The sequence below is a fragment of the Perognathus longimembris genome, chromosome 5 (genome assembly GCF_023159225.1).
Source record: "Perognathus longimembris pacificus isolate PPM17 chromosome 5, ASM2315922v1, whole genome shotgun sequence".
Taxonomy (NCBI): domain Eukaryota; kingdom Metazoa; phylum Chordata; class Mammalia; order Rodentia; family Heteromyidae; genus Perognathus; species Perognathus longimembris.
The window spans coordinates 84644392-84665493 of NC_063165.1; the positions used below are offsets into that span (position 1 = coordinate 84644392).

Consider the following 21102-nt stretch of genomic DNA (forward strand, 5'->3'; position numbering starts at 1 on the left):
AGCCTCTTCTTTTTAGCTTGGTATAGAGGCTCATTGCTTAACGCAGACTTGCCTTGACATTAAGATCTGTCTGCCTGTCTCCGGAGTGCTAGGAGTGCTTTGATTCTAAGCATATACTTCCTAACTTGGGCAATATTTTTCTAATAATTTTACAGGCATCCTCAGAATCTTAATTCCATCCTTAGATTTAGCTCAGCTTTCTGCAATGTTCCACATCCAGAGGCAGAGTGGAGTGCTAGGTCAGAAAAAAGGTTTGCACCGGGTGCCCGCATCTCACACTCGGTAATCCTAGCCCCTCAAAAGGCTGAGATCTTAGGGTGCTGAGTCTCAGACTAATCTCCATTTAGCCACCAAAAAGCCGTAAGTGGGGCTGTGGCTCTAGTAGCATACTGCTAGCCTTGGGTAGAAAAAGCTAAGGCAAGGGTCCTGAGTTCAAGCCCCAGTGAAAAGGCATGGCCTTGCTGGGCTCACACCTCTAATCCCAGCTGCTCAGGAGGCTGAGATCTGAGGACCAAGAATCAAATCCAGCCAGGCAGGAACGTTCATGCGATTTACCTTCAATTAACCAGCAGAAAGCTGGAAGTGGCTTAGTGGTAGAGCACTAGCCTTGAGCAAAAGCGCTCAGGTAAAGTTCCTAGACCCTGACTTCAAGCCCCATGATTGGCACACACACAAGATTTTAAAAAAAGAACAGCCACATTTGCTTTCATTACTTTTTTCTAGTTTGGTTTCAGCGGTGTATGCACATGTGCATGCGTCTGTGAGTTCCAAGGCCTGAACTTAGAACTTACAGTCCTTGCCCAGGGCTGGTGCTCTACCACGTTAAGCCATGAAGCCTCCAGTCTGGCATTTTGCTGGTTAGTTGGAGATGCCCAGGATAGCTTCCACCCTCCAGCTCTCAGTCGCCTGTGAGACGCGGACTACTATGTGGACCACCAGCGTCATGCTAGCTTTTTAATTTAAAAAATACATGTTAGAGAAATTTTCCTAGATGGAAGTAGAACAATTCAAGGAACCACGGTGTACACCCGCTCAATTTCAACATCATCCACTCGCAGCCGGTCCGTTTGTATCACACCGGAGCGTCCACCGCTAGCGTGGGGATCCCCCGGTAGGCTTCCCCTCCACCACCACCTCCCACACTTGGAGAACCTGACTTCTAGTTTCCTGATCACAGTTTGCCCGCCCCCCCCCCCCCATGATGACTTAACGTTCCCGTTGAGTCGCGATTCCTACAATAAGACGGCTGTGGGATCTGGAGGGAGGCTCAGTGGTGGAACTGGTTCCTGGTGGTGGCCAGGCTTGGTCCCGGCGGCGGAGTCAGGCCGGCAGGGGGGTCTGGGGCTGGAGGCCGGCCCGGGCCTGTCAAGAAGGCGGCGGGGGGGGGGGGGGGGGGGGGGGGGAGGGGAGGCGGGGTCGGGGGGCGACAGGGATGAACTTGGGTCCGTTTGGGACTGAGATGGGAGGCCGCGAAGCGTCGCCTCGGCGGGGGGGCGGGGGGAGCCTCCCACCCTCCTCCGTGGGCCTGCTTGGGCCAGCGGAAAGAATGGCCGGCGTGCTGCCTTGGCGTGGCGGAGGAAGCGGGCGGCGGCACGCTGCTCCACGGCCAGGAGCCGCGAGAGGGAGGGAGGGCGCGCGGGCCCGGGCGTGAGTCAGCACGGATCCCCAGGGCCTCCACGCGGCCGGGCGCGCCCCCGGCCAAGGCGCCTGCGGGAAGGAGGGCCGGAGGGCGGAGCGCCGCGGAGGCCCCGCCCCGACCACGCCCCCGCCGGGAGCCCGGCCACGCCCCCGCCCGGCGCCCCGGCCGCGCCGACAGCACGTGCGGCCAACCCTCCACCCCGCACGCGACGCGGACGCCGGGGCCGCCGCCCGCCCAGACCCGCGCGTGCGCACGGTCGCTCCGGTCCCCTCGCCCCGCCCCCGGGCTCCGAGCGCTCCGCTTCGCTTACGTCACCGTCACGCATGCGCCCGGGGAGCCGCGGCCCGCTTTCGGAGGCCAGGCAGGGGCCGGCCTGAGGCCGAGAGCTCACGGCGTCTGCGCCGACGAGGTCCCGGCTGGAACATGGCGACTTGCGCCGAGATCCTGCGGAGCGAGTTCCCGGACATCGACGGGCAGGTGTTCGACTACGTGACGGGTGAGCCAGGGCGGCCCCGGCGGTGGCGAGGGGCGGGCGCGGGCCGCCGGGCGCTGCGGACGGCCCGCCGGCCGCCCCCGGCCCGGCCCGCGGCCCCGGGGGCCGCTCGGGTGCGGAGCCCGGCGGGCGCGTCCGCGCTGACCGTGCCCCCGTGTGCGCCCCCGCCGCGCCCCGGCCAGGCGTCCTGCACAGCGGCAGCGCCGACTTCGAGTCCGTGGACGACCTGGTGGAAGCCGTGGGGGAGCTGCTGCAGGAGGTGTCCGGGGACAGCAAGGATGACGCGGGCATCCGCGCCGTGTGCCAGCGCATGTACAACACCCTGCGCCTGTGCGTGCTGCGCCCGGGGGCCCCGGGGCGGGGGGCGGCGGGGGGGCCCGGGGCCCGCCGGCTCGCCCCCGACCCACCGCCCTCCCTCCCTCCCTCCCGCCCCACCCGTCCAGGGCTGAGCCAGCGAGCGCGGGGAACAGCCAGGTGCTCCTGGACGCCCCCATCCAGCTGTCCAAGATGACCGAAAGCAGCTACGGTGAGGGGAGGCAGGGCAGGAGCAGGCAGCCCGCGGGGATGGATGGGAGGAAGGCAGGCGGGCAGGGCCCCGGCCACGGGACCCGGGTGGACTTGGTTCCGCTCCCCGGCTTTGCGACTTCCTGACCGGCAGCCTGATCTTGTCAGAGTTTCGGTGCTTCTGACACCTGTGCCCTCCTCGTGAGAGACGGTACTCTCGGGATTCTAGCAACTTCCTTGAAAATGTTTGTATCTGTGCCTAGTTCTTATGGGTCACTCAGGATATTAGTTTCCCTCCCCTCAGGGAGAAGGTGACTGCTCTTCTTCTCGCTTACAGACTGTGACACCAAACTTCCAGGACTGCTAAAGAGGGAACAGTCCTCGGTGAGGAGGAGCGAGCTTGCCATGGCTGGGTGTGGGCCTTAACGCTAAGTGTTGGCGTCTCTTTGGGGAGGGATTTGTGGATTGTGTCTCTCCCTGAGCCTTTTGAGTCTTTTCATCCTGGGTAAGTGGTGAGGAGTTACTCGAAGGGCTCTCTTTCGGGACTCCTTCCTGAGCCTGTACCCCGAGTGAAGTGGTTGTGTTTGGAAATCACTTAGACAGTGAATGCAAAGAAGCTAGAGAAGGCCGAGGCTCGACTGAAGGCAAAACAGGAGAAACGCTCAGAAAAGGACACTGTGAAGACCAGCAACCCTCTGTGAGTTTGGAAAGAGTGGCTTACGAGACAGAAGGGTCTGCTGGGCCTAAAGAGTGGGATCCTTTAAAAATAAAGACAACAACAAAACACCCGTTTTCCCCTTCAATAGAGTCCTGGAAGAGGCGTCAGCGAGCCAAGCCGGCAGCAGAAAGGAGAACCGGTTGGAATCATCTGGCAAGAACAAGTCCTACGATGTACGGATCGAGAACTTTGATGTATCCTTTGGTGATCGGTGAGTGGGGGCTGGGGGGGGGGTCGCAGGCATGCCTTTTCTTTTCCCCATTACAGGAGGATCTGGCCAGGTGGGGCCCGGTCCGCGTTGCATGCCCCTTCCTGAGGCACGGTCGCGTCCCTGTCCGTCTCCTCTGCAGAGTCCTGCTGGCCGGAGCGGACGTGAACCTGGCTTGGGGCCGCCGCTATGGGCTGGTAGGACGGAATGGGCTGGGGAAGACCACGCTGCTGAAGATGCTGGCCACCCGGAGCCTGCGGGTCCCAGCCCACATTTCCCTGCTGCATGTAGAGCAGGAGGTTGCCGGCGACGACACCCCTGCCCTGCAGAGCGTGCTGGAGAGCGACAGCGTGAGAGAGGGCCTGCTTCGGCGGGAGCGGGAGCTCAGCGGCCAGGTGGCCGCCGGCAGGTACGGGGCCCGGGCCGGGGCGCGCCCCGCACTCGGTACCTCCCGCGTGTCCGCCGTGCCATCGCCGTCCGTGATGGACGTGCCCATCCTTGGCACTAAGCCGGGAACTTGGCACTGCCGGCCCCCAGAGCCCTGGTTCTTTGCGCGGTACCCGTCGTTCTCGCTACTTCAAGCGGGCCTTTCCTGCGTTCTATTCTTACCCTTGCAACGAGAGAACCAGCGGCCTGTTTTCCACCTGCCGAGGCACAGAATGCATTCTGCCTCAACCTCCCCAGCTTAACGCTGTCGCTTCTGCTCTTCAGGGCAGAGGGCTCCGAAGCTGCACAGCTCGCAGAGATCTATGCCAAACTGGAGGAGATTGAAGCTGACAAGGCACCGGCCAGGTACTGAACAGGCCCCTTCGCTCCGTCACATTTCACCTTCTCTCTTCTAAACTGTCCCAACTGGATTTTTCGATCTCTTCATTCCCAGGGCATCAGTCATTCTTGCTGGGCTTGGCTTCACACCAAAAATGCAGCAGCAGCCTACCAAGTGAGTGGGTTTGGCCGTCTGGTTGGCCCTGGGCGCGGTGGCCTCTGACCCCGCTTGCCCGGATGCACTCCCGCCCCTGCGTTCTGTCTGTCTGCAGGGAGTTCTCGGGGGGCTGGAGGATGAGACTGGCCCTGGCCCGGGCGCTCTTTGCTAGGTGAGTGTCGTGGGGTGCTATCTGGGGCCCCGTGGGCTTTGGCTGTAAGGATGTGACAGTAAGTCACCAACCCCACACCTCACACCCTATTCTTGTTTGTTACAGGCCAGATCTCCTGCTGTTAGATGGTGAGTTTGAAACAGTGCACCGTGACTTTGGGAGGGGTTGGGAGGGTGTTCCTAAGGCTCCAGGCCTTTGATCCCAAGTCTGTGCTCCCCGACTTTCCCTCAGAACCTACAAACATGCTGGACGTCAGGGCTATTCTGTGGCTGGAGAATTACCTGCAGGTGAGTTTGGGGGAGAAGCTGCGGAGCAGGTTCTGGGAAGGTTTTACCTTCGTGCCATTGGGGGGCCCAGGAGTTGCTCGCCCTTCCGAACGAGCCTGCTGTCCCGTGACTCCCCAGACGTGGCCCTCCACCATCTTAGTCGTCTCTCACGACCGCAACTTCCTGAATGCCATCGCCACGGACATTATCCACCTCCACAGCCAGCGGCTGGACGGCTACCGCGGCGACTTTGAGACCTTCATCAAGAGCAAGCAGGAGCGGCTGCTCAACCAGCAGCGGGAGTACGAGGCGCAGCAGCAGTACCGGCAGCACATCCAGGTGCCCCCAGGGGCGCTGCACCGGGCGGGCGGGCGGGGCGGGCGGGCGGGCTCGGCGGCGGGGAGAGCTTGACCCGCGCTGCTGCTCTTCCGCCCGCAGGTCTTCATTGACCGCTTTCGCTACAACGCCAACAGGGCGTCTCAAGTCCAGAGTAAGCTCAAGATGCTGGAGAAACTGTGAGTGCCTGCCCCGGCGGGACCGCCCCTTTCGTCTCCTCTTCTCCCTCCGTCAGGCCGCGTGGCTCCCGCCCGGGAGGGGGCCCGGCCGCCTGCTCTGCTTCCCTCCCCTGCGGGGAGGGCGGAAGGGCGGTGGGTGACTCTTGGAGGGTTCGTGTGGCCGAGGCCGGGACGAGGGCTTGAGCTTGACATTTCATGTGAACGGAACCCTTCAGCACGCGGCCTTGCCTGTGTAGCTTCTCTCGCTTGGCGGACTTTCCGGGCATCAGCACTTCATTTCTCTCTGTCACGACTACCAGTCCATTGTCGCTTTACAACTTTTTGTGTATCGGTCATCAAGCGATGGGCATTGTTTAGCGTCCCTTTTGGCTGTGGTACTGTGCTGCTGTGAACCTTTGGAGGTTTTCAGGAGGCCGTCAGAGCTTCTCTTTCCGTTGAGCGCATGCCCAGGAGTCGCTGGCTGACGTGGTGATCTCAGTTGAACTCGCTGAGCATCTGCCAGGCTGGTTTTTCGCATGTTGCTGCTCTGAGTTAGGGCCTCGCTTTGGAGCCCAGCCTCCCGTCTCTGCCTCCGCCTCCCAGGACCTGGGATGACAGGCACTGCCACCCTGCTTGTCAGACCGCTTTGTTGTTTTGTTTTGTTTTTCTGTTTTGCTTATGTGGGTCCCTTCCTTCCTCTCCTCCCTCCCTCCTTCCTTCCTTCTTCCCTTCTTTTTCCTTTTCCCTCCCCTCCCCTCCCCTTCCCCCCTCCCCTTCCCTTCCCTCCTCTCCCTTCCCCTTCCTTTCACTTCCTTCCCTACTCCTTTTCCCTCCCCTCCCCTCCCCTTCCCCCCCTCCCCTTCCCTTCCCTCCTCTCCCTTCCCCTTCCTTTCACTTCCTTCCCTACTCTTCCCCACCTTTCCCTGCCTCTCTCCTCTCCTCCCCTTCCCTTTCCCTCTCACAGGCTGGGGCTCAGACTTTGAATTCTCATGCCAAGTGCTAGGATTGCATACTTCTGTACCTTCTGCTCCCAACACGTCTTTATTTTTTAATTGTAGCTGTCCTGGTACATGTGGGGTGTTACTGTGGTGGGTTTATTTTTTTGTTTTTTTAAGCAGTCCTGGGGCTTGAACTCAGGGCCTAGACATGGTTCCTGAGCTTCTTTTTGCTCAAGGCTAGCACTCTACCACTTGAGCCACAGCGCCACTTCAGCTTTTTCTGTTCATGTGCTACTGAAGAATCAGACCCAGGGCTTCATGCATGCTAGGCAAGCGCTCTACCACTAAGCCACATGCCCAGCCCCATACTATGGCTTTGATTTACATTTCTTTAACAACGAATGGTAATGCACTTGGGGAGTTTAATCTTGAAGCAACCTTTCTAGAAGTTTGGGAAGTTAATTAGATTGGTATGGCTTAAAACTTTATGACATGGACACATATATCACCATTATATTCACTAAGTAAAGATTACCAGAAAAAAGGACTGGTGACATAGCTCAGTGGTAGAGCATCTTCTTTGCATGTGTACGTGAGAGACTATAGATTCATTTCCTAGTAGTGAGAAACAAAATCAGAAATTTTTAGCTGGGTACAGCTTATGCCTATAATCTCAGCTACTTAGGCAGCAGAGATGGGGAGCATCAAGGCTCGAGGACAGCCCAAACAAAATAGGTTGGCATATGCCCTTCACCTGGCTACTCATGAAGCTAAACAGGAAGATCACTGTCCTCACCAGCCCGGGCAGAAATAAACAGCAAAAAGGTCCAGGGCCGTGGCTCAAGTGGTAGAGCCACTGAGTTCAACTCAGTACCAGTAGAGCTACGAAAAAGATGATTTTCTTTTTCAGCAGATAGTGAATTAGATGAATATATCCTAACCTTACCAGTGAAAGGAATATAGGCTTCTTTCTAAGTTTTCTCTGAGCTTGTACTACAATTATTTGTATAAAAGGAGCAACTAAAAGTCATCTTTTAACAGTTCATAAATGTTGCGAATTTTTATTGTTGTTTTGCTTTTTTTTTTTTTGTCAGTCATGGGGCTTGAACTCTGGGCCTGGGCGCGGTCCCTGAGCTCTTCAACCAAGGCTAGCGCTCTACCACTTTGAGCCACGGCGCCTCTTCCTGTTGTTGTCTTGAGCACAAAGAACTCAGGGACAGCGCCCAGGCTCTCAGTTCAAGCCCATGACCAAGAAAACAATCAAGGCTGGGCATTGTAGTCCTAGTCACTCAGGAGGCTGAGGCCTGAGCAAGAAAGTCTATGAGATTCTTATCTCCAAATAACCAGCTAGAAGCAAAATGTAATGGTGTTACTCAAGTAGGAGGCTACCAACCCTGAACGGGAAAGCTAAGGAAGAGCAAGTGGTCCTGAGTTCGAGCCCCAGAATTGGCACCCCCCCAAAAAAAATTGCTGGTGCCAGTATCTCACCTATAATCCTAGTTACTTAGGAAGCTGAGATCTGAGGATCAAAGTTCAAAGCCAACCCAGAGAGACCATTACCCAGCAGAAAGCTTTGGAACTGTTGAAACTGAGGGATGGCTCAGTTCCACTTACCCCTTGATAGAGTGCCAGTTGTAAGCAAAACAACTGAGCAAGAATGTGAGAACCAGGGCTGGGAATGTGGCTTAGTGGTAGAGTGCCTGCCTAGCATGCTTGAAGCCCTGGGTTCCATTCCTCAGCACCACGTAAATAGAAAAATCCAGAAGTGGCGCTGGGGCTCAAGTGCTAGCTTGCTATCCTTGAGCAAAAGAAGCTCAGGGACAGTGCTCAGGCCCTGAGTTCAAGCCCCAGGACTGGCAAATAAAAGGAATGTGAGAGCCTGAGCTCAAGCTTCAGTATCAGCACACACGTGCACACCAAAGTTAAGACGTGAAACCGAGTGCGTCCTGTCTCCCCTCCCCCCCCAGACCTGAGCTGAAGCCCGTGGACAAGGAATCGGAAGTGGTGATGAAGTGAGTGGCAAGCCAAAAGGGCGGGCGGGGGGGGGGGGGGAGCCTTCTTTTCTGGTTCCCCCCCCCCGCCCCTCACCTGCGCCTCCTACAGGTTCCCTGATGGCTTCGAGAAGTTCTCGCCGCCAATCCTGCAGCTGGATGAGGTGGATTTCTACTATGATCCTAAACACATCATCTTCAGCCGTCTGTCTGTATCTGCTGACCTGGAGTCTCGAATCTGCGTGGTACGGTTACTGTTTCTGCCCCGTGTGCTAGGAGTCCACCACTCCAGCAAGTGCGGGCTGGGCTGCGCCGGGGGCCGTGGGGGAGGGGGCATGCAGGGCAGGGCTCCCCCACCCCAGCCCTGCAGCCTGCCCTCCACGTGCCAACGCTGGCATTCGGGCTCAGTTCTGAGTTATCTCAACAATGGAACCCGGAAGCAAGAGCTCCTGCTTCAAGGTGGAGGCTTAGGGTTAGATCCTAACCGCAGCATTCTCTAGCTTGGCCCCCCGGCAGCTTCCTTTTCCAATAAAGAGTTCATACCCGCTTCACTTCGTAATTAGGGAAGATAAATTCTTAGCACTTAGGAGGTTCTCAAGTATTGGTTGCCTTTGGTATTTTGTTTTTTTTAGGGCTGTTGTTGGGCTTCAGCTGGGGAGCCTGGACACTGTCCTTGAGCTCTCTTTCCTCAAAGCTAGTGCTCTACCACTTTGAGCCACAGCGCCACTTCAGGTTTTCTGGTGGTTCATTGGAGATGAGCGTCACGGACTTTCCTGCCCTGGCTGGCTTCAAACACATGTCCTCCGATCTCAGCCTCCTGAGTTGCTAGGGTTACAGCCACCTGCATGTGGCCCTTTGTGCTTTTCTTTAGTCTTTTTTTCCTTTCTCGTGTGTGTGTGTGTGTGTGTGTGTGTGTGTTGGTACTAGGGCTTGAACTCGGGGCCTGGGGCACTGTCCCTTAGTTGTGTTTGCTCAGGGCTTGCACTGCCCCACTTAGCCGCAGCTCTTGTTGGGGTTTTTGATGGTTAGTTAGTTGCAGATGGGCGGCCTTGATTTTCAGAGCTCCACCTCCCGAGCCGCGAGCGCCCGGTCCTGGTCCCTTGGGTGGGCTTTGTGTGAGGCGCTGTCAGGACCCCCGGGACCCTCGTCCCCTCCCCTTCCCTCTGCACCTTAACACGCGCGTGCTTCTGACAGGTCGGGGAGAACGGGGCTGGGAAGTCTACCATGCTGAAGCTGCTCATGGGGGACCTGGCCCCCGTGAGAGGCATCCGACACGCCCACAGGTAAGGGGTCCCCCCCCCCCCCCGCCTGCGCGCGCGCGCCCACTCCACCCGCCGCCCCTTCCCCGTTGCCTCCCGGCCTCCTGTGTGCCTGCAGGAACCTGAAGATTGGCTACTTCAGCCAGCACCACGTGGAGCAGCTCGACCTCAACGTCAGCGCCGTGGAGCTGCTCGCCCGCAAGTTTCCCGGTGCGGGGGGGCTGGAGGCTGGGCGGGGGGGGGGGGGGCTCAGGGGGACCCCGCGGGGGGGGCTCACCCCGCGGCTGGGGGGGCTGGGGGCTGGGCGGGGCTCAGGGGTGATCCGCGGCTGGGGGGGCTCAGGGGTGACCCCGCGGCTGGGGGGGCTGGGGGCTGGGCGGGGCTCAGGGGTGACCACGCGGCTGGGGAGGTGGGGGGCCTCAGGGGTGACCCCGCGGCTGGGGAGGCTGGGGGCTGAGGCGGGGGGGAGGGGCTCAGGGGTGACCCCGCGGCTGGGGAGGCTGGGGGCTGAGGCGGGGAGGAGGGGCTCAGGGGTGACCCCGCGGCTGGGGAGGCTGGGGGCTGAGGCGGGGAGGAGGGGCTCAGGGGTGACCCCGCGGCTGGGGAGGCTGGGGGCTGAGGCGGGGGGGAGGGGCTCAGGGGTGACCCCGCGGCTGGGGAGGCTGGGGGCTGAGGCGGGGGGGAGGGGCTCAGGGGTGACCCCGCGGCCGCGGGGGCCGGGGGCCGGTGGAGAGCAGCCTGGGTGCGGGCGTAAGGACGCGATGGTTGGAGGAAGGGCCGGGGGCGCGGCGCCGCTAACGCGGGGAGCCTTCCAGGGCGGCCCGAGGAGGAGTACCGCCACCAGCTGGGCCGCTACGGCGTCTCCGGGGAGCTGGCCGTGCGGCCCGTGGCCAGCCTGTCCGGGGGCCAGAAGAGCCGCGTGGCCTTCGCGCAGATGACCATGCCGTGGTGAGGCCCCGCCCCGAGCTCCGCCCCCCCGCGCCGCGCCCCGCCCACCGCGCCGCCCACCGCGCCCCGCCCCGCCCACCGCGCACGGCCCCACCCACCGCCCCGCCCCCGCGCCCCGCCCACCGCGCCCCGCCCCGCCCGCGGGGAAACGGCCTCTCCGCGCGCCCAGAGCCCCGTCCTCGTCCCCACGGCGGCCACCACCCGTGCTCTGCCTTCCAGCCCCAACTTCTACATCCTGGACGAGCCCACCAACCACCTGGACATGGAGACCATCGAGGCCCTGGGCCGCGCGCTCAACAGCTTCAAGGTGCGTGGCTGGGCCCTCGCCCGCCCCTCGCCCCCCCCACGCCCCCGCCCCGGCCCCCCGCCCCCGCCCCCGCGCTCCCGGCGACCCTGGCGCGCGGCCCACCCGTGCCCTCCGCCCCCCAGGGCGGCGTGATCCTCGTGTCCCACGACGAGCGCTTCATCCGGCTGGTGTGCAGGGAGCTGTGGGTGTGCGAAGGCGGCGGCGTCACCCGGGTGGACGGGGGCTTCGACCAGTACCGCGCCCTGCTCCAGGAGCAGTTCCGCCGGGAGGGCTTCCTCTAGGCCTCGGGGCGGAGCCGGTGCCCAGGACGCGGACCGGCCCGGCAGACCCCGGGCCACGGACCTGCCCTCCTCGGGGACAGCCTTACTCCCCGCCCCTTCCCGTCGACTGGAGCCTGGACGCGGGGCGGGGGCCCGTCCCCGGGCCTGCGAGGACGGGGCCGCGGGGGAAGGGCTGGGCGCCCGCCCTCGGGGGTATAAACTGCCCCACCGCCCCTTCTCCACCGGGCCCCATGTGGCTGCTATGTAAATTAAATGTCCCTGCATCTTCCCGGCCACATCTCTGCGCTTCCATGGCAGGGCGGCCCCCTCGCGGGCGCTGCGTGGGCGCCTCCCCGGCACGCTGGCCTCCGTCGCCGGTGGACACCGCTGCCCGATCTCCAGTCGCGGCCCCGCGGGGTGCGCTGAGCCGAGCCGGGCGGGAAGAGCCGCGCACTGGGATCGCCGAGGTGTCTGTCTCCCAGCCCGAGCTCGGCCTCCCCTGAGGGGCCTTCGGCGGCTTTGGGGGTGGACCTGACTCTGGACCGCGGCCCCCCTCACGTGGGGTGTGCCCAGTTGCCTTCTCTGGGTCAAGGAGGAATTTGACCCATCTCCCAGCTCCCCCTACTTCTCTGATCTGGACCCTCAGAACTCAAGAGAAGCCACCTCTGCCCCCATTTTGCTCGAGTGCTTTTGTGTTGTTTTTTTCCCCTTTAGCCATGTGAGAGAAGCCCAGAAATGGAGAATTAAGAACCGAGTCTAATGGGAGGAAATAGGGCACTTTGATTTCAACCTAAGCAGTGTTAAAGAGGGGAGGTCAGGAGCAGTGGCATGTGCTTGTAGTCCCGGCTCTTCGGAAGACTGAGGCAGGAAGATCGCCTAAGCCCCAGGTGGTCGGGAACATAGTAAGACTGTACCTCTTTTTAAAAAGTGGGGAGGTACATGTTGATCAAAAGCAGTAAGATTTTACTGCTTGTTTTAAAACAAAACAAAACAAGGATCTAGGTATGTTATCTAGGTTGATCCCTTCTGCCTTAGCCCAGACTGCTGAGACTACAGACATGTGCTGCTAGCCCAACTAGAGGTATGCCTTATAAATGTTCTTTCTCAAAGATTTAGCTGCTCTATGTAATTGGTAGGGAGAAGACATTAAGACGGAGACCTAGGGGCTGGGGATATGGCCTAGTGGCAAGAGAGCGTGCCTGGTATACATGAAGCCCTGGGTTCGATTCCCCAGCACCACATATACAGAAAATGGCCAGAAGTGGCGCTGTGGCTCACGTGGCAGAGTGCTAGCCTTGAGCAAAAAGAAGCCAGGGACAGTGCTCAGGCCCTGAGTTCAAGGCCCAGGACTTGGAAATAAAAAAAAGATGGAGACCTACTCTGCTGTCAGTGACAGCAGAGAAACTAGAATCCACAGAATGAACTTGGGAGCTGTGTGGAAATTCTAGTCACAAAGGTCAACCAAGAAACTGAGCTGCTGACAGTATTACAGCACATTACAAAGCTGGTAGAGAGATTTGTTTGGGCATAAAATGGTGTTCAGCTAGCTTTCCGTTGCTCTGACAAAATACTCTGAAAAAGAGTCCTAAAATGAGCAGAGGTTTATTTGGACACATGGTTTTGCAGGCTCCAGTCCATAGTCACTTGGTTGCGTTTCTCCTGCGCTCATGGTGAGGGGGAACAACATGGAGAGAGCAAGTGTGGAGAAAGATCCTAAACTCGGAGACACGCACTGCCTTCAGCTGGGTCCTACTTGAAGTACATGAAGCCAGAGCCCCCTGTGCGCACGGTCAAGTCGGGGGCCCCGCCAGCCTCCACAGGCGCTGGGCCAGTAGAGGAAAGCCTGCTTGCAGGAGCACAGCGAGAGACCCTCCGCCTTGCGTCCAGCCGCGGGGCGGTGTGAGGTGAGGCAGAAGCCAGGCGCTCCGCTCCGCAGCGCCGCCCGTAGCTCAGACCCGGTCAGGAATTCCGGGCTTCTGTCTCCTTTACGTTAAATCAACGTGCAGTTACGCTGCATACATAGAAAGGACTTCGAAACCCTAGGGTAAATATCTGTCCGCCACGTGGCATTTTCAGCACAGAAAAGCTGTCACAAGTCGTCTAGTTGCTTTTTTTTTTCTTGTTTTGGAGGGTTAGGGCTTACACTCCGGACCTGGGCACTGCTCCTGAGTTTGTTTGTTTTGTTTTGCTCAAGGTCAGGGCTCTACTGCTCCAACAACTCCACTTCCAGCTTTTTGTGGTTCATTAGAGACGTGAGGCTCAGGGGCTTTCCTGTTCAGACTGGCTTCAAACCATCATCCTCCTATCTCAGCCTCCTGATAGCGAGGATTGCGGGCATGAGTCACCTGTGTCTGGCTGGTTTTCTGGTTATCTATTTGTGCTGGTCCTGGGGCTTGAACTCAGGGTGTGAGCACAGTCCCTGAGCTCTTTTGCTCAAGAATGGTGTTCCAGCCATGAGCTATAACTCCACTTCCAGCTTTTGGTGGTTAATTGGCAATAAGACTCAGTGGCCAGGGCTAGCGGCCAGCTTTAGTCCTCAGATCTCGGCCTCCCGAGTAGCTAGGATTAAAGGTGAGAATCACTAGTGCTTGCTACGGTCTGGTTTTTATCTTGATTGTAGTTAGGTTTTGGTTTGGGTTGGTCATGGGGCTTGAACTCAAGGCCTGGCCCCTGTTCCTGAGCTCTTTGGCTCAAGGCTAGCTAGCACTCTACCACTTTGAGCCACAGAACCACATCTGGGTGTGGTGGTTCATTGGAGACAAGAGTCTCACAGACTTTCCTGCCTGGGCTGGCTTTGAACCGTGATCTCAGATCTCAGCCTCCAGAGTAGGAGTACAGGCACGAGCCAAGGGTGCCCAGCTCTATTGTTATTTTTTTAAGTAGTTGTACAAAGGAGTTGCCATTTAACAAAAGCAGCTTTATGAACACAGTGCATCTTCTATCATTCTCGCCTGCCCTCTCCACCCACCCCTTCCCTCACTTCCACTCTTGCAGGATATATGAGTTTTTACCGTTTTGATCATCTTGCATGGAGCTTATAACGTATTTTATAGGAGGAGAGTTAGACTTGGGTTTAGATATCCTGTACATGCAAGATGCAGGGGAGGGAACCCGCACACCTCTCCCATCCTGGCTGGCTGCTCTCAACTCTGCCCCGCAGCCATTTCAACGGTGACTTTCTGCTGTCGCCCAGGCTTAGCCCAGGTCGTGGACTCTCTTGCCTTCAGGGAAGAACTGAAGCCAGAATGGGAAGAAGGGCTCTAAATCTGATGTTTACATATTTACATGTAAATAAGGGGGCCTCTACTGCAGTCAGAAAGAAGCGTGTTGGTGCCTGGCTTCCGTTATCTGACAGCTCTATTACCTTAACAAAGTAAGCCTCCCTGAATCTCAGTTTCCTGGTCTACAATAGGAGGAAATCATAGGTAACTGGAAAACTATTAAGTAATAAGTTTAGCCATTGTGATTATTAGTATTTGTTGGAACCCTGTTGCCTTAATTGATTTTCGGCGAAGTATTATAATGCTTCCGCTGGGAACCGCCGCGTTTGGTCATAGTTGAGTCTCTCTTAGCAGCATCCCTGTCTCCCAGAGGGCCCTGCTACGTGGATGTTTCTCCCGCTATAGAGACATTTTCTTTGATCCTTCTACACAACACGCAGGCCCGGTTGTAATTCTGTTGGGTCACCCAGATCTTTGGCCAGGTGGGCGCCTGCATCGCTGTAGGAGTCCAGGCTTTTCTTCCCCTTTTGTTCTGTGTGTGTGGTTCTGGGCTGGAGGGTGGACTCGGGGCCTTGCTCTTGCTAGGCTGACCTCGCAATTCAGCCATGTCTCCAGCTCTACTTTGTTGCTGTTCGTTTTTTACATAATGTCTCAAGAACTCTTCTGCCCAGACTGGCCTCAAATCTAGATCTTTCTGCTCTTAGGCTCCCAAGTAACTAGGAATATACAGCGGTGAGCACGCAGCACCCAGATCTCACTGGGTCTGTTGTTTGTTTGTGTGAAATAAGGTCTCACTTCCTGCCCAGGCACGTGCCCGGACCTCAGTCTACCTTCCTACAAATCTAAGATGTCAACCAGATTCAGCTATTGGTGAGAAGCAGGTACCTCGCGAACTTCCTTGCCCAAGCTGGTATCAACTCATGACCCTCCTTATCGCAGCCTCCCAACTGGCTGATGACGGCTACCAGCCGCCAGCGCCCGGCAGCCGTTGCGTTGCTAATAATGTTAATAAACCGGCATTCGATGTATCTGTCAGTCTCTTCACGTTTCACTAAGGTCCCCTTAGCCCGAGTCCGTCCTAGTAACTTAGCCTAGTGTTACCTCACCTAGTACTGTGCTTAGCACTTTAGGAATTAGCTCATTTAATCCCTGTAGTGAACCAAGGAGATATATAGTACCCCCTTTCGTGAGTGAGGAAATGGAGGCCTGAAAGAGTTCTTTACAGGCGGCACTGCGCGGTGGGCCTTGGATCGAGTTGCATGGGGCTCGCCGCTCAGTCCCGCCTGTTGTGACGCTGTAGGGCACCCAGGCACGTCACTATTAGGGTCCTAAGGTGGTGAGCACCACGGCGGTGATAACCTGAGCAGGTACTGGGTCCTGGGGCCCATCCGGCTGCCTGCCAGGAAGTACCGTGTTTCAAAAGTTTTCTTAAGTAGTCACTTTTTGGGGGAGGGGGCAGTCCTGGGGCTTACACTCTGGGCCTGGGTGCTATTCCTGAGGGGGGGGGGGGCTTGGACTCAGGGCCTGAGCACTGTCCCTGGCTTCTCTGTGCTCAAGGCTAGCACTCTACCACTTGAGCCACTGTGCCACTTCCGGCTTTTTCTGTTTATATGGTACTGAGGAATCGAACCCAGGGCTTCATGTATTGTAGGCAAGCACTGTGCCACCAAGCCACATTCCCAGGCCCCAGTGTATTTTAGACCTAGCTTCCACATATGAGAGAAGACGTACCATTTGTGTCACTGAACTTGGCTTACCTTAATCTCATTTGTTCTAGATCCATCAATTTCCCTGCAAATTATATAATATTCTTTCCAATGGCTGTGTAAAATTCTACTGTATGTAAGGACCACAATTTTGGATCCACTCATCTACTGTAGAGCATCTGGGCTGTTAAGTAATCATTTTTGGTTTTTGTTTTTGTCAGTCCTGAGGTTTGAACTTGGGGCCTGGGTACTTGAGCTTCTTTTGTTCAAGGTTAGCACTCTTAACACTCTAGCCACAGAGCCACTTCTGGCTTTTTCTGTTTATGTGGTGCTAAGGAATCGAACCCATGGCTTCATACATGCAAGGCAAGCACTCTACCACTAAGCCACGTTCCCATTCCTAAGTAGTTATTTTTGAAAAGAAAAATTATATACTGCTGGGCACCAGTGGCTCACGCCTGTCATCCTAGCTGCTCAGGAGGCTGAGAGCTGAGGACCGCACTTCCGAGCCAGCTCAGGCTGGAAAGTGCATGAGATGCTTATGTCCCGTGAACGTACAAAAAGTCGGAAGCAGAGCTGTGGCTCAAGTAATGGGACACTATTCTTGAGAAGAAAAAAACAACTCAGGGCCAAGTGACGCTGTGGCTCACGTGGTAGAGCGCTAGCCTTAAGCTGAAGAGCTCAGCGACAGTGCCCAGGCCCAGAGTTCAAGCCCCAGAACTGACAAAGAAAAAAAAAAAGCTAATCACAGTTTCTTATCAACCGTCATCAACTCAGTTTATTTGTTGCCAGCACTAAGAGAAGAACTGCTCTTGGCAGGCACTGGGAACTGGCCCGCGTCCTCGCACTCAGGAGGCTGAGACCTTGGCTCAAAGCAGCCCAGGCAGGAGAGCCCGGGAGACCTGCACCTTCCTTAACCACCACAACAATGGAAGCGTGCGGGCGCTGGGGCTTGAATCCGGAGCCTGCCTCTCCGCGTTCTCACTCAAGCCCGGTCAGCTCTGCCCCTGGAGCCAGGGCTCCACTGCTGGCTTTCGCACTGGTTAATTCGAGACGGAAGAGTCTCTCTGCTGGGTCTTCCTGGGCCGGCTCTGGGCCACGATCCTCACCTCTCGGCCTCCCTCCTAGCTAGGATGACAGGCGTGAGCCGCCGCTGCCTGCCATGTCCACACACGCGGCTCAGCTGCTCCCTCGGGGGACAGTGGGCAGTGTATCCCGGCGCCTCTGCCGAGGCTTTCCAGGTGGTTCTGTCATGGCGCCTCGCAGGCTGTGGTGCTGGACCCTTGAGGATAGCAAGGGTCTCTGCCCTCACCAGGGGAAAAGGCAGAAAAGCAAAGCAAGGCCAACAGTTGTAAAAACTACCCTTCCACACTTTACTGTCATGTCAGCCCCTGCACCTTCTGGAAAACCTCCCTGAATTCCCCCGTGCTCCCCGGAAGCGGGCACCATCCCTGGCGCAGCTCTGGCAGATGGTTGTGGAATCACCTTATTTGTGCCCTGTGCCTGACACTAGCTGGACTGCGTAGTAAGAGCCACGTTTCCGCCTTCTCGCTGTAGCACAGCCCCGGACCTGCTAGATGAATGGAGGGGGGGAGAGAAAGGATTTCTCCAGTCCTCACAGGGCTTGAGATGGCACTATGAAAAACATGCTTGCCAGACACTGCTAGCTCCTGACTAATTCTAACTACTCAGGAGGCGGCGATCTGAGAATTACAATTTGAAGAGTGAAAAAAGTTCTTTTCCTGCTTTGGCCTAAAAATAACAGAGGAACTGCTTTGGGATATGGAAGGATTTTTTAAAATTATTTTGTAGCTTTATTAAATATCGACAGTGGTTTCTAAGACATAGGGCTGGGGATATGGCCTAGTGGTAGAGTGCTTGCCTCGTATACGTGAAGCCCTGGGTTCGATTCCCCAGCACCACATATACAGAAAATGGTACACATAAATAAATAGGCAGTGGTTTCTAAGACATGGATTTTTTTTTTTTCCAGTCCTGGGGCTTGGACTCAGGGCCTGAGCACTGTCCCTGGCTTCTTTTTCCTCAAGGCTAGCACTCTGCCACTTGAGCCACAGTGCCATTTCTGGCTTTTTCTTGTTTATGTGGTGCTGGGGAATCGAACCCAGGGCTTCGCATATACAAGGCGAGCGAGCACTCTTGCCACTAGGACCTATTCCCCGCCAAGGTAGGATTTTTGAAATGTAAGATTTTTGTCTTATCTGGTTTTTCCAAGGTGGAATTAAGATACACCTCAGATTGTTCAAGAAATAGCAGAAGAGTTTAGGTACGTTCATCTTATCTCAAAGTCCTTTAGTGGTGATCTCATGTAAATACAGCTTACCCCATTCAGACTAGCCCGTCCTGAGCAGACTGTGAACCTGCGCTCGCTCAATCCGAGCAGAGGGGTGGGTCTTCTTTTTCAGGGAGGCATAGGAGCAGCCCGCCCGCCCTGCGTGCTGGCTCGCCAGACTCTTGGCTGATGGTGGCACACTTCTGCAGGAATACATTTTGCCCTGCAGAGACAGTTCTTGACTTGGGCGTGTATCCTCGTGATTCCAGTGGCTCTTGGAGGGCCTATTCATCACCGAAGCCGACGCAAGCAGCAAGTCTGTGACACACTTTTCCCCAATTATCCACAACACTCCAGAAGTGGAGCAGTGGCCCCACGGGTGGAGGATTAGCCTTGAGCACAAAAGCTCGCGGACAGTGCCTGGGCCAGGCGTTTGAGCCCCAGGACCAGCAAGCAATAGACACGATTTAAAAATAAGAAGGCATTTTTGCTGAACACCAGCAGCTCATGTCTGTCATCCTAGCTACTTAGGAGGCCGACATCTAAGGCCCTCAGTTCAAAGCCAGCCCAGGAACCAGTGAACCAGCAACGGCAGAAGCGGAGCTGTGGCTCAAGCAGTAAAGCACCAGCCCTGAGTGGAAAACCAGTGGTGGTGCTTGTAAGGTTTGGCGAAAGGAGATTGCCACATGGTTCAGGCAGAGAAGAGTTTATGGGGTGGGCAGGCGGGGGGGGGGGGGGGGGCGGGGAACTGCCAGCCCACAGTTTTCTGATGCTTCTCCACCCTGAGCGGATGGCTGCCCTCCTTCTGGCATTTGTGTGCCCTCTAATGATACCCTTCGTTATTGTTCATCCCTTGCCTTATACGACTTCCTACGGATTTCATCCTTACACCCGTTCACCACCAGGACCTCCCACTGCTGCCGTCTGGACCGGATGACAGCTCTGCCTTTACCCCTCAGGCGGATGCCCCCTGTCAGCAGGAAGTAGCCCGAGAGAATCCGCTACTTTATAGTCTGCCGCTCTGTAACTATCAAAAGGCTGGAGTATCAGGTCTGGGGCCGGGGGGGGGGGCAGGGGGGGACACCTCCCCCCTTCCTCTTCCTGAAAGACAGCATGTAGCCTTACCAGAAATCACCTGCCTGAAACCAGTAATCACCTGCTCATCAGCTGAGTCAGCAAAGCATCCTAGACTCTGAGGTCACATCTTCACCCTCTGAGGTCACTTCCGGAATCACCCCGGTCACTCTCCCCCTTTGGAGAGTAAGAGGTTCCTGAGCTTTTCCCAAGGAACTTCTGTATCAGCTGTGGTCACCCCTCCTGCCCCCTTTCCCCGTACAATCCTGCTCACCCACAGCTTCTGTCCTCCTCCTCTCCTCTTCTTCTGTCTTGACGCCTCCATCTCGCCTGGGCTGGCATTCCCCCACCCCACTCCCCCACCCCACCCCCCACCCCCGGCCAAACTCTTCTACCTGAACCATGTGACCGTCTCCTTTCACCAAACCTTACACTTATTATCTTAGAACCTAATTGATTTGGGGCCGGAATTTTTTTTCTTGTACACATAAAAGCCTTCAGAGTGGCAAAAGAAGCAAGGCAGAACTACCTCAACCAAGAAGTCAATATTATCAGTACAAAGACAGATCAGGGCCTTGTTGTACCTGCTAGGATACAGTCTTAGAACACAGCATGGATTTCTTCAATAGTCGGGCTGAAGAAGCAAATCTGGACTCTAATCATGAGGATGCATCAGACAAGTTGAAGTTGAAGAATATCCTGTAATTCTTCCAAATAGCAAAGTCATGAAAGTCAAGAAAACACTGAAGAACTGTTCCATGCTGAAGAAGACTAGAGAAAAAAAGGGTCCAGGTCATCTGCTCAACCATACATTCACACACACACACACACACACACACACACACGTGTGTGTGTGTATCAGAGACACTAGGCAAAACCTGAGTGGATGAAGGTTGAAGGTTAGACTATAAAGATGTAGTTGGGCACTGGTGGCTCACACCTGTCATCCTAGCTACTCAGGAGGCTGAGATCTAAGGATCACGGTTCAAAGCCAGCCCAGGCAGGAAAGTCAATGAGACTCTTCTCTCCAATAAACCACCAGAAAACCAGAAGTGGAGTTGAGGCTCAAATGGTAAGCACTCTAGCCTTGATCAGAAAACTTGAAGGCCAACACCCAGGCCCTGAATCCAAGCCCCACAACAAACCAAAATAAATAAATAAAAAGAATGTAAAGATGTGTCATTGCTAGTGTCTTGGTTCCAGGGTAATGCTGTCGTGCAGGTGTATGGCAGAGTGGCCTGGTTTGAAGGCAGCACACACACTGCAGTGGTCGAGGGAAAAGGTATCAGATTGCCTGGTTGTGAGTGGTTCGTAGAGGAGCTTTATTCCGCTGTTCACTCTTGTGGTACGCTGGATAGTTTCAGTTTTAAAATATGAACGTAATAAGTGAGTGTTGAGAGCCCATACACTGTAAAAGTTGAAGAACGCATTCCAAGGACATTAATATCCCCTCCCAATTCAAGTTCCCTAAGGAAGCCTTTGTTGCCAGTTTCATATGTATCATTCCAAACTTAATCTGCACTCAGACACAAAAACCTGGAAATTTGCAGGCATGGCAATGTCTTTTCTCCTGTGCCAGTTTTTAGCTCTGTCCATAGAGTCCTCTGGACAGAAATTCTTAGATTTTGTAACATTTTATTTTGAAGTAATTTTAGACTTGGAGAAACACTGGCAAAAGAATTTTCTCTCCTG

General features: G+C 56.3%; 1 protein-coding gene and 1 long non-coding RNA gene across 2 annotated transcripts; both read left to right on the forward strand.

Moving 5' to 3' along the window:
* Nucleotides 1-1986: 1986 nt before the first annotated feature.
* Abcf3 (ATP binding cassette subfamily F member 3) lies at nucleotides 1987-11407 on the forward strand. The gene is made up of 21 exons (XM_048347240.1): nucleotides 1987-2135; nucleotides 2315-2462; nucleotides 2576-2658; nucleotides 2974-3020; nucleotides 3236-3333; nucleotides 3443-3565; nucleotides 3705-3971; nucleotides 4274-4354; nucleotides 4443-4502; nucleotides 4600-4656; nucleotides 4762-4784; nucleotides 4888-4943; nucleotides 5061-5261; nucleotides 5361-5437; nucleotides 8322-8366; nucleotides 8458-8590; nucleotides 9540-9628; nucleotides 9723-9814; nucleotides 10420-10552; nucleotides 10772-10859; nucleotides 10982-11407. Exons 1-21 carry the CDS (start codon nucleotides 2063-2065, stop codon nucleotides 11138-11140), a joined length of 2133 nt encoding a protein of 710 aa, XP_048203197.1. The 5' UTR covers nucleotides 1987-2062; the 3' UTR covers nucleotides 11141-11407.
* On the forward strand, nucleotides 6664-7079 carry LOC125352056. Its single transcript, XR_007211090.1, has 2 exons — nucleotides 6664-6904; nucleotides 6981-7079. It is a non-coding gene; the product is annotated as an uncharacterized LOC125352056 (long non-coding RNA).
* Nucleotides 11408-21102: the final 9695 nt, after the last annotated feature.

Coding starts and splice junctions, on each gene's coding strand:
- Abcf3 (XM_048347240.1), top strand. CDS start 2,063: ATGGCGACTTGCGCCGAGATCCTGCGGAGCGAGTTCCCGGACATCGAC. Junction 4,944..5,060: donor GGCTGGAGAATTACCTGCAG/GTGAGTTTGGGG, acceptor GTGACTCCCCAG/ACGTGGCCCTCCACCATCTT. Junction 9,629..9,722: donor GGCATCCGACACGCCCACAG/GTAAGGGGTCCC, acceptor GTGTGCCTGCAG/GAACCTGAAGATTGGCTACT.